At 41.2% G+C, this 13,500-nt stretch overlaps 1 protein-coding gene across 1 annotated transcript in view; it reads right to left on the bottom strand.

Annotated features, from left to right (window-relative positions):
- The window catches only part of LOC124150772 (transmembrane protein 117-like), a 35,638-nt gene continuing 22,138 nt past the window's right edge, over positions 1-13,500 (bottom strand). Inside the window, exons 2-6 of the mRNA XM_048386065.1 lie at positions 7,456-8,113; positions 5,508-5,743; positions 4,023-4,280; positions 2,632-2,761; positions 1-1,441 (exon numbers count right to left, since the gene is read on the bottom strand). Of these exons, the coding sequence (XP_048242022.1) occupies positions 870-1,441; positions 2,632-2,761; positions 4,023-4,280; positions 5,508-5,743; positions 7,456-8,113 (1,854 nt within the window). The 3' untranslated portion in view covers positions 1-869. The remainder of the gene's footprint in view (positions 1,442-2,631; positions 2,762-4,022; positions 4,281-5,507; positions 5,744-7,455; positions 8,114-13,500) is intronic.

The following is a 13,500-nucleotide window of genomic DNA, read 5'->3' on the forward strand; positions in this document are numbered from 1 at the left end:
ATTACAAACTAACGAGAGAACAATAAGAATTGTTTTGTACAGTCCATACACAGGTTGATTTTTCCTGAAGTAAGTTGACGTCAAATGACTCTTTGACGTCACAGTACAATTGTATCCTAGCACTCATAAGGTCCCTTTCTTCTGGTGGGACACATATATTGTTTCAATATCTCACTCAACATGGCCATGCATGTTCTTGGTTCTGAGTGTGAAGGCGACTGTGTGGCAGAGTCTGCAATATCACTGTTGTATATCAAGGTGGCCTGTAACGTTATAAGATCTAGACCACCCAAACCAGTGATCGATAGTGTGAGCATCAACCCATTCTAAGCATGATGACACACTATCAACAGTCCAGTCATATCTCCTTAGCTCTTCAGTTTTGTGCAGGGGAATGAATATATAAGGTAAATCTGAAACTGTTTATGAGTCATAATGCCCTACAAAAATACAAATGATTTGATTTTCTACAAAAATATACCATCAATTACTTAAGATCTCCCATATGAAGAAATTGTTAATAGTATAAGCTTCTAAAAATGATTTTGAGCTACTGGTACGAGTAATATCAAATTATATTTTCCTCTCTGGTACATGTAATATCAAATTACATTTTCCTCTCTGGTGCATGTAATATCAAATTACATTTTCCTCTCTGGTGCATGTAATATCAAATTACATTTTCCTCTCTGGTGCATGTAATATCAAATTACATTTTCCTTTCTGGTCTGTGTAATATCAAATTACATTTTCCTCTCTGGTACATGTAATATCAAATTACATGTTATTATCTGGAACTTGATCCTATTATATTTGAAAATGAAGACGTTATGTTCTTAAATCAAGAAAAACTAAATCAAAGTGAACATTTAACATGCTTGGCTTGCAGGTAGCTCCCAGTTTTGTGCATACGATTCTTCTGTTTTTTGTGCAGGTATAGGTTCTGGTCCCCGTTTTCTGAAATACATCAATATTGGTTCCGCCGTCCTGATCCGGTTCCGCAAGCGCCGCCAGTGGAATCTGGCACTGAATCGTCTCTTCTTCCTTTTCTTCAACCTGCCTGCATAAGGATCCTCTTTTGTCGGCCTAAATCGGCCATACTTATAAATGAAAAACCCAAACATAATGAAAACTGTAAGACTTGGCAAGAAAGCCATGCATTTGCCTGCAAGGTGGTAGTCATAGAAACGGGTGTTCATTTTGTTATCTCCTGAAATGTAGGTCATATTAGTAGCTGGGTTAATTGTGGAGTTCCTAAAATCAAAAACAAGTTGTGTCTCATTGAATGTGTCGAGGCTGTAGGTGTCTGTGATGGTGTGGATCTTGCCCTCTGAGTCCACGTACTGTCCGAAGTCTATGGGTTGGTAGAACATCTGGTTCTTCCACATGTTTAGGTCGAGAAGAAGCACGAGGAACAACACACCGTAGTTGAACCACTTTCCTGGAAATAAATATACCACTGAGTTAGTAGGTGAGAAGGGTTATACTGTGGCATTAGTAGTGTTCCAGCCATATCCCTGCAGAGGAAATCAGAAATGGGCTTCATGACAGAATGGTAATTTATTACTGGGGTGGTGGGTCAGTGGGATTGGTCTTAGGAATGCATCATATTTTGCGGACACCCCCCAAATACATGTTTTTCATTACCATGCTACCCCCCAACCTCCTTTCCACACACACACACACACACACCCCCAAACACCCAACCACCCACCCTCCCACCCACCCACACCCACACACACACACACACACACACACCATAATAAATTACCAGTCCTTAAATACCCGGTAATGTTCAAATATTTATTTTATTCTATCATCCCTAATCAAACCTGCAATGACAAGCCAGTGCTTAACCATTCAACAATAACCAATGCCCCTTTAAACACTGAAGAGCATCCTTGAAACTTGCAGATTAATTCAGAGTGTGAGAAGCTCAATAAAGTGTTGGCCTACATGTGGCGTGACAAGGTGGAGCACCTCTATAAAGTGTTGGCCTACATGTGGCGTGACAAGGTGGAGTACCTCTATAAAGTGTTGGCCTACATGTGGCGTGACAAGGTGGAGCACCTCTATAAAGTGTTGGCCTACATGTGGCGTGACAAGGTGGAGCACCTCTATAAAGTGTTGGCCTACATGTAGCGTGACAAGGTGGTGCAGCTCTATTAAGTGTTGGCCTACCTGTGATGTGACAAGGTGGAGCAGCCCTATAAAGTGTTGGCCTACCTGTGATGTGACAAGGTGGAGCAGCCCTATAAAGTGTTGGCCTACCTGTGATGTGACAAGGTGGAGCACCTGTATAAAGTGTTGGCCTACCTGTGATGTGACAAGGTGGAGCACCTCTATTAAGTGCTGGCCTACCTGTGATGTGACAAGGTGGAGCACCTCTATAAAGTGTTGGCCTACCTGTGATGTGACAAGGTGGAGCACCTCTATAAAGTGTTGGCCTACCTGTGATGTGACAAGGTGGAGCACCTCTATAAAGTGTTGGCCTACCTGTGATGTGACAAGGTGGATTACCTCTATAAAGTGATGGCCTCTCTGTGATGTGACAAGGTGGAGCACCTGTATAAAGTGTTGGCCTCTCTGTGATGGGACAAGGTGGAGTAGCCCTATAAAGTGTTGGCCTACCTGTGATGTGGACTTGATAGTACTCCTTCCGGAGGATCTTGGGGATAGGAATCTGGAACTTGATGTGGGCCGTGTTGAGACCAGGCAGCTTGATGTCTATGGCACTGATGAAATGGGGAAAGTCCCAGTCCTGCACAGAGACAGATTACACTGGGTGTAATGCCACCACCTTCATGAACAGGATTTAAGCATCATTTTAATTTGGGAGGAACACCGGAAGTGATTCAGGTTTTAGACTTACCGTATTCGACGTAATAAGCGCCTCGCTCTAATAAGCGCCCATGGTGATATTTGCTAATATATTGGCTAGTGAACAATCCAAATTAGCACCCCTTCCGCTCCATCAATGTACACAAGACTTATTTATTCGTGTATAATATGCACTCTATGGTTATATGCACCCTTAATTATGGGCAATTAAATTCTGGAAAATAAACCTGTCGTGACTTTTTTGTGTCATTTCAGGCTTTCAGCATAAACAACGAAATTTACGATCTCTTAACTTTTTCTCAACAAAATTATGTTCTATTAAAGAGACCCCTATTTCTAATTTTGAGAGCGACCTGGGCGCTTATTACGTTGAATACGGTATACCGCTTTCGTGAAACCCACTAGCACTGGCGCGATACTGACATACCAAGAATAATAACCTGGGATTTGGACCCATGATCATAGGATTGTGGACCGCTTTGGCGACACAATGCTCATAACATGTCATGGATGCTGTGTGGAGACTTTTGTTTGTTTGTTTGTTAGTTTGTTGAAACAATGTCTCAGTTTCACACATGGCACTAATAACAACACCTAGACCTTGTGACCTATGAAGATCCGGGTTAGAATAGGTCTTCAGCAACTCATGCTTGTTGTAAGAGGCGACTAACGGGATCAGGTTCGTCAGGCTCACTGACTTGGTTGATGCGTGTCATCATATCCCAATTGCCTTGGCTCTGTACTCATGATGTCAATCACTGGAATGTCTGGTCCCGACTAGATTATTTACAGACAGCCATCATATAGCTGGAATTTTGTTGAGTGTGGCGTTAAACACCAAACAAACACACTAATACTCGAATATATCAGAGGCTAATTCGAGTCACTTCCATGAGCCATCGATTACCATTTATGATTGTAAACCTAATCCTGTGTTTTGTTAAATGTTCATTGATCTTGTGTGGGTATTTACTGATTTCAAGTGTGATGTGGAATGTTTTGTTGAGACTGCGTTAAGGCGAGATGAGTTTGGGGTTAAACAACAAACAAACAAACAAACAAACCTAGACCTAAAATGAGCCCTAAACTGTACAGCAGTGATTTAATGATTGTAGGTTGCCCACAATCTTGTTAGCATGGTAGATTATATATTATTCAATACCGATAAAGAAGAATCTCACCTGCATAACAATTATCATATCCATGACCAGAATGAACGATGCAAGGAATGATCGGGACAGCTCATTGGTATGTAGAAAGTCACGGTTCAGTTTGTCCCAACTGATGTAATCAGTTGCTATGACGAATATGACGATGAATGACGTACAGCTTGTGATGACCCAGAACAGGATGATACGGTGATAATGTCTTATCCACCACGCTCGAACCTTCGGCGCCCAACTCGGGTACAGCTTCTCCTGCAGCATGATGTCTGTAACCTAGGGGAGAAACATCACAGCTCAGGGGACATGGAACATCAGAGCATCACAGCTCAGGGGGCATGGGACATCAGAACATCACAGTTCAGGGGGCATGGGACATCAGAACATCACAGTTCAGGGGGCATGGGATATCAGAACATCGCAGTTCAGGGGGCATGGGATATCAGAACATCACAGCTCATGGGGCATGGGGCATTAGAGCATCCCAGCTCAGGGGACATGGGACATCAGAGCATCACAGCTCATGGGGCATGGGGCATTAGAGCATCCCAGCTCGGGGGGGAATAGAATATCAGAAAATCACAGGTCGGGGGGCATGGGGCATCAGAGCATCACAGCTCAGGGGGCATGGGATATCAGAACATCACAGCTCTGGGGGGCATGGGATATCAGAGCATCACAGCTCAGGGGGCATGGGACATCAGAGCATCACAGCTCAGGGGGCATGGGATATCAGAGCATCACAGCTCAGGGGGCATGGGACATCAGAGCATCACAGCTCTTGGGACACGGGACATCAGAACATCACAGCTCTTGGGACACGGGACATCAGAGCATCACAGCTCAGGGGACATACAAGATAACAGCTCATGTTGGGAATAGAACATCACAGCAAATGGGGCACAGAACATGATCAGAGCTGACCAATCTTGGCAGTACTTTCTAACATCACAGCTGACCAATCCTGGCAGTACTTTCTAACATCAGAGCGGACCAATCTTGGCACTACTTTAAAACACTTGAGCTGGCCAAACATGGACGTTCTTCATATCTCATAAAGATGATAGACCACAGTTCAGTAATAAAATACTTCAATATGGGAAAGGCATCATAGTTGGTTTTTTTCAAATTTTTATTCAGAAAGGCATCATAGTTTGAGCAGGGGACCTGGGCTTCATACAGTGTCCCCAGGAGGGATATCAAACCGTGATGAGCGAACACTTTAACCCTTAGGCTACCCAACCAGTTGAGAGTGAGAGCTTTCATGTGTGCTCAGTTCAAGACTGCTCAGTTTATGTAGCAATGTAACAACTCTATGACTTAATTCTCAAAGGAACCCATCTTTAGATTCCTTTTTTCATATTTCACTCTCATGTTTATACTTGAAACTTATGTCTATAACTTTCTTCTCAAACTGTCTCTTACACACGACATGTCTTATGACTTTGAAATTGATTTCCATAAAAAAAAAGTAAAACGGTCCTATAAGCCATGACGACCTACCATCCATGCAGTGAAGAAATCTCCGCACCACGTGCCGCATGCTGCAGCCTTGGTGAAGAAAGAGTTGGAGATGCCCATCAGGGAGGAGATCCGATATGGCTCCGTGGCGTCACCTCCAATCATCAGGAAGCCATTGTAGAGCCAGGATATGATGAACAGGCACAAGATGACACAGAAAAACATGGTCATCCAGGAGCCTTGGTTGCTGGAGAACAACTTCAGCTTAATCAGGCGATCTGAAAGAAGGACATTTACTTAACAGTGGGAATGAGACTCAGCTGAAATGGCAGTCTTCCCTTCAAAAGCTTCAATGGATGGGTGAAACTGCAGGGGTTGGTAGAACTTCATAGACAGTAGTCTCTAGTTTACACCTGCACCATGTACAGTGGCATGCTGTTAGTCTCGACTTTGGTAATTCAGAAGCCCTGTCAGTGCCATCTGGAATTTTACCGTTCTGGAGCATAATATATGATTCATTAATAAAGAAAAGTGTTAAACTGGACAAGTTCCCTACAGATAGCACTATTGTGATTAATGGAGTGTGGTCTTCCCTGAATCTCACAAACTCTTCATTAACTTAAACATGTCAAATCACCAAACTCTAAACATGCAAAAAAAGCATTTTAAAAATGACAAGGTTTAAGCCTTGTAATGACATTCTTTGGACATGTTTGTCGAAAGGAAACATGAATTTTGAAATGCAAAAAAATATATTGAACTATTAAAAGACAGAATTTCTGGAAACAAAGATCCATGCCTTCGAGGTACAATGCCAGACATTGTCATGGAACCTTACCAATTGGCAAGTTTAGTTGGTTTGGGTGGACAAGTTCTGTGGAAACAAGCAGCCTATAAATGAGGGCAATTGGGATGACCCGTTGAAAGATGCTCAAAAGAAGAAAGTGAAGAAAATTGAGAATGACTATATAGTGACTACTAGTCGTGATGAAAACCAACGTAACCATGGTAACATAAACAAGAAGCTCTTTGCCTTTGATCTAACATGATGCAGAATTTTACCAAAGAATCTGAAAATTTTTCTCACATGCTCAAATCAAGACACAAAGATTATGTGCTGAGCATGCAATCCTCATTCCAAACCTAGAATACATGTATATCATATTATAAAACTTTTTAGATTGGACCTCAAACATGTCAAAATCATGTAAAGGTCTTGTATCATGAAATGACTTCACCTATATGTGGGGTACAGGTGGTCCAGTGGTCAAAGGATTCGTAGATGGTGGTTTGAATCCAAGATTTGCCTGTATATAAGCCTTTGCCTTCGAGAAGCATACATGTGTTCTTGGGTTTGCCTTCAAGTCATAACTTTACATGATCTGCCTCACACAAGCATTTCTTGAACACTTAAATGGGTTTCTATGATATGAAATACTATACAAATCTGTGTTAAACACAAATTACCTCTAAAAGTGGAATTAGTTTCGGGGTAACAAATCATGTTTATAATCAATCAGATCAGTAGGACAATCAGCATGATTAGTAAACCATTAACATGATTAATGATATCGATTGAAAATACCTCTTTTCACAAAAGCATCCAAATGACAATAACGTGAAGAAACTAAGTTAAATATATTTTTAAAAACTCTTAAAATGTTAGCCATGGTTAGGCAAGGCAAGGCAGGGCAACTAGTCCTATTGTACGGCAACATGGTGGAAATCAGATTTCTCCACAAATAATCATCTTACATAAACCACTTTGCCAACTGAGCTATGGATGAGTTCTAGTTTAGTCATAGTGTCCACCCCTGTTGGGCAGAATCGGATTTTGAGGTTCAAAAAAGAAAATTTTCTTCCATTCTCAAAAACAATGGTACATTTCTTATTTATCATATCAAACACCATAAATATTGTACATGTTGTACGCATTTCAAAACAATCTAGAACAACATCCAAATTACCTTCTGATCATTACGATACTTACTGAATATAAGTTCATGAAAGAGGAGTTTCCCAACAATGCATCCAATTATTATTGCTACAATCCACAGAAAAACCTTGAGCAGGCTCCATGCATTTGATGGATAGCGAGTGCACACAAAAGCAAAGTCATTCCCGATGACCGGAATGGAACATTCTTTACGGCTGTGCGCAACAGGATCCTCAGCATAAATGAGAAAATTGCAAAACGTTACAAAATAGGCCACAAACAACCTGCAGTAAGGGTGCTGAAAATAGTAACGGAAATCTCGCTCCATAAACAGGGAGTAAACACTCGCCGCGTCCACTTCGTCCGTCCCGCTTCGTTTGGACTTAACACCTGTGTCTTCAGGTTTCGTGGTACCATTCTCTTCTTTGGTTCCATTCTTGTCAGACTCATCCTGTTCACCATCCAGCTCATCATCTAGTTCAATGCTTTCAAAATTGGCAATCGGAGCTACGACACGCTCAGCAGGCTTAGCAGGTGTTTCAGCTTCAGGAGATTTCAGAGGCTGTTCCTGTTCACTGTCTTCCTGGTCTGTTTTCTTGGGCTTCATGTCCTTGTCTTCTTCAGGAATGTCCACCTGTATGACCTTGGAATCTTTAACAACACTCAGCTTAGGTTTCTCTGGGTCATCGTCTTTGTCTGGTTCTTTCTGTGCCTGGAAATAAGAAGTGTCAGTTTCAAATGACTAATAACAATGGCCAAATGTAGTGTCATGGCACTGTAGCTCACCTGAATATGTAGTCACCAGTTTAAAATGTCAACAAAGACAGACAAAAGTTGCTGTTGGACACAATATTCAAAATATTTTCTGCATAATTATTTAACTCCAATGATTTGAACTAAATATGGTTTAGTTCAGTTTCCTCATTCTGGCTATTTCAGAGAAGATTATACAGAGCCAGATATGCACTTAAAGAGATCTTTAAGAGCATGTGAGGTGAGGTGAAATGGGGTTTAACGTTGAGTCCAAGATTATTGCACTTATATAGCGACGTGCATGTTCGTGTGTGTGTTTGTGTGGCTGCTTGTACTAGTCCGGACTGATGCCGATTTATAGTGCTAGCTCACTGAGGTACCATGCCGCAGTTTAACACGAATACCCCACTCAGACACAGTAAACTGACTCCGAGCCGACCAGTCCTTGTTTTAGCCCCTTAATGCCGAGTGCCAGACAGGGTAACAACAAGTACCATCTTTTAACGTCTTTTGGTATGACGCGGCCGGGGATCGAACCCCGGACCTTCCGCTCTCCGGGCGGACGCTCTACCACTAGACCACGGAGGCGGTCCAAAGTCGGAAGAGTAAGTATTACAGAACATATGTGTTGAGTACTACCAATAACAAACAAATACCAAACTTCATTACATTTTAAACAAAAGGGCCATATATAGGTTTGTAATATGGTTCTTGTGGCAGCCACATTTCCAATCATTATCAAACTTCTTGGACAAAGTTGGGTGTCATCATTGTTGGAAACAAGCACGTGAAGCCTTGAGGAGAAGATGGTTACAATGGACAAAGAGGCCATGACATAAGCTTACTTAACTTTCAGTAAGGTGAATAAGGTATTCAACATTGTTACCAATACCAGAATTTTGCTAATAATCAAGTCTGAACCAGCCAAACCAGTGATTGACATCTTTGGCGGTCCATGCAGTCAGGTACCATACCACGCAATCAACTGGACATGACCACCCAATCCATTTAGTTGCCTTATGCGACAAGCATAGGTTGCTTGGGACCTTGTCTAACCTGGACCCAAATGGTACAGATGGTACACGGTAATGATAGTACCCTTTGCAGCGTTAGAAATTGGCACTATTCCTGTAGTCCTTACCAAACTGCCTAATAGTAAAGGTATCCTAAGGACTAGTAGAAATTGGCCGATTTTAAGGGTTTTGCTATATGTTATCATTATAAGGACTAGTGGGCAAAAACTGTTAGTTTCTAACCCTGCTTTGAAGAAATAATTCCTGGTGATCCCATACCTTGATATACTGGTAAAATTGTCAATATGGCTTATAGCAGTGTAGTACCTCACTCACTTAACAACTCACTCACTCAAGCCTGGACACTGGCAGTGTCATCATGGTCATTAATAAGGTCAGTATTAATTCAATCTCATTAAAATCAGATCTTATTCTCGCTATTGCTAAACAAAGATCTGAGGACATCCCATTACAGGTCACATCAGAACAACCTTTCACCCAACCAATCAAAGCGTCACTTACCAGATCATGAAAGTGACAATCAGAATTGTGTTTTCTAATCATGCAACCTCGAAAACATTCACACAGGGTATTCAGAACGACAGTTACGGCCCATACAACTGATTCCGTCAAAATTATCGTCTATCTCTCGCTTCCGTGGGATAAACATTTGAACGGAGGAGGCGTTGCACAGTACGTGGGAAGCACTGCTATACAATCGCAACCATATATTAGACATTCCGGAATGTTCGTTTGTTCAGTTTTCAATTTTTAATCGAGAACTGTGTCAACATAATTTTCAAGCGTGGTCTGAAATGGAAGTCGCCAGGTTGAAACGAGTGCCGTAAAGCTCGAGAAAGCTGCTTTCCAATTGGCTGATGTCGACTTTCTTGTAAGTTGTTACAGTGGTCGGTCAAAGTTCGCAAAAGGTCATCTGACGTGACCCGTAATTGGATGTCCTCAGATCTTTGTTTAGCGGCAGCGAGAACTTAGATATGATTTTAATGAGATTGGTATTAATTTGGCCCGGTGAAACTCCTGAATAATAAGTCAGAACATGTCAATCCATTTAGTGAGTTACTGGGTTGTGTTTCTGCTGTTCTGAAAATTGAAAACATGGCATGCCGACTGGATGAGAGTGGAAGGAAAGGCAGTATTAATGCATATTTTAAATGCTTACCACTTTAGGTGTTTTATTTTTGTTTAACATCGCACTCAGCAATATTCCAGCTGTGCGGGCAGTCTGTAAATAATTGAGTCTGGACCAGACAATCCAGTGATTACTATCATGAGCATCGATCCACACAACTGAGATACGATGACATACATCAACCAAGTCAGCGAGCCTGACTACCCGATCCTGTTAGTCGCCACTTACGGCAAGCAAGGATGACTGAAGACCTGTTTTCTACCCGCTACCACTTTAGTGAAACCCATGAGCACGGGTAAGGTGCTGACAGACCTAGAAACATAATCAGGGCAAACCAGGATTCCAAAGCATGACAATATGTTTTTGGTTTGCCTAAGGGATGCAGCTCTGTACATCAAATTCGGGCACTTTAGACAACTGGGCACCCCTGCCTCTGTATACGAATCAGAGATACCGTATTCGACGTAATAAGCGCTCCGCTCTAATAAGCGCCCACGGCGATAATTGCTCATATATTGGCTAGTGAACAATCCCAATTAGCACCCCTTCTGATTGATCATTGTACACAAGACTTATTTACTCGCGCATAATACGCACTCGTGTGTTACATGCACCCTTAATTATGGGCAATTAAATTCTGAAAAAATATATCTGTCGTATATAAACATTTCAGTCTGTCAGCATAAACCACAAAATTTATCTTTCAAATCTGTTTTTTCCACCAAAATAATATTCTTATAAGAGCCCCCTGTTTCTAATTTTGAGAGCGCCCTGGGCGCTTATTACGTCGAATACGGTAGCTTAATTTAATCAGGATCTATGACACTTCCCAGCCTGGGAGGTGCCAACAAAGGGGGTCACACATTGACCAAGGAAACACTGTCATCTAATGACATGAAAGTGAGATCGTTTATCCAGTAACTATGTATACAGCAATCACAGAGGAGAACATTTCAGTCAATATGATTCTAGGTTACCATGGTTACGGCACAGAATCAGAACATCTGCAAATTTCTCTGATTGGTAACTAATTGGATTAATCACCAGTCAGACTCAGAGGAACCCAACCATCAAAGCGTGTACTCTGGATGCTGTGCAGTGGTCAAGGGTCAAGAGGTCAGAGTTGTAATACCGGTAATAAGGGATGAAAGAACAGATGGATGTGTTACATTACAAAATATAGAATAGTAGTGATGGTATTCATTTAAATAAACATGATAAAGTCAAACTTTCATGGGTTATTTTCATATATTAACATTGATTAACTTGCTAAAATGGGTAAAATATTCAATCTTGACACAAGCAAAAACTGCAAATACCTTTAGGCCAGGGCCCTGTTCCACAGTGCGACCTTATCACTACGACTACCAAAAGTCTATGTTAAAGTATGGGAAATACAATCACCTTATCACTACGACTACCAAAAGTCTATGTTAAAGTATGGGAGTTACGATCACCTTATCACTACGACTACCATAAGTCTATGTTAAAGTATGGGAGATACAATCACCTTATCACTACGACTACCATAAGTCTTATCACTACGACTACCATAAGTCTATGTTAAAGTATGGGAGTTACGACTACCACATGTCTATGTTAAAGTATGGGAGTTACGATCACTTTATCACTACGACTACCGTAAGTCTATTCAAAGTATGGGAGTAACGATCACTTTATCACTACGACTACCGTAAGTCTATTCAAAGTATGGGAGTTACGATCACTTTATCACTACGACTATCTAAAGTCTATGTCAAAGTATGGGAGTTACCATCACCTCAGCTTCAAGACCACTTCATGGATTCAGAACCTAGCTTGTTTGTATCAATCATCTGAGAAGACTGACAATGCACATTTTCCTCACACAGCCTTCAAAGTGGGGAATCCAGATTAATAATAAATGTTTTTGAAATATGAAAAAATATGAAATGAGGGCAATCATGATAATTAGCATGATCAGACATGTTAGAGAAAGAAATTCTGAATACAATCCTAATCTGAATGTTACCCAGTTAAAACCAGTAGTGCTCACATAAGCATATTGATTCTGTCAAGCTCTTCGATGGAGGAAGAAAATATATTTTGATGCTCGATAGAGTACCAAGCGGTCATCTCTCAGGGAACCTTTCCATTTTCCCACATCCTGACTACAGCATTCCAACGTCATTATGGTTAATCCCCTGTGAAAGAGCAGGGTTAGAATTGGTCTTTGGCAACCCATGTTTGTAGTATTAGAGGTGACTAACCAGGCTAACAGGATCGCGTGGTCAGGCTAGCAGACTTGGTAAATACACCTCAAGTACCCAAATTGTGTAGATTATTGCTGGATTGTCTGGTCCAGACTTGATTATTTAACGACTGCCGTAATACAGCTCGAAAAATGTTGAGTGCAGCTTAAACAACAAATATACAGATATTATGATAAATATTTTGAACCAATTGTATATTTATTCAAATGTCATCATACACATTTAGCATTGATTCTTTCATGTATTTAAAGTATTTTCACTCCTTGGGAACAGTCTGTGTATTTTAAGCCAATTTGTACACCTCTTCAAAAAGGAACTCTTCTAATACTATTTATTTAAAAAAGGTTCAGGTGACTTCTAATTTGCACTTGTTTATGACTGCCGAAGTGTGTCATCGCATCATCTCACAAAATATAGAGCATCAGCGCCAGAGAATGTTTTGATCATCCACCGAAACCATCTTCCCTAGGCAAGAGATTTAACTGACTATAAAAGTCCAGTTTCAACCTTTGCCGAACTAGGCTGGTATTATGGAGTTACATTTTGGCTGGACTAACGAGTTCTGCATAGTCCAATCAAAATCGCGCAACGAAATCGAAATCCGGTTTGTAAACTTTCGTGCAGATTTCGGTCGATTGCAAGATTTGCAAAGCATGTGCAACAGTTATTTTCCAAATCTTTTCATGTTTTTAATCAAGGTGCTCACCTGATTTGATGCACTTCACAATGTAAGGCCCGTTTTATCACAATATAGATCTTGATTATCGATCAGATCGTCCTGACTGGGCGCCGTCATTTTGTTTGAAACAAATGCAAGTGATACGAGAGGTGGAACCTGATTGGTCCATAGGAGAGGCTTAGAAGGGACATAACTTGTAATAACCACTGGTGGCGCTACGATCGAGCCAAGGAATTCCAGCCTAGTTCGGCA

This window comes from Haliotis rufescens, unplaced genomic scaffold (assembly GCF_023055435.1).
Source record: "Haliotis rufescens isolate VD_foot unplaced genomic scaffold, xgHalRufe1.0.p SCAF_6, whole genome shotgun sequence".
NCBI lineage: Eukaryota > Metazoa > Mollusca > Gastropoda > Lepetellida > Haliotidae > Haliotis > Haliotis rufescens.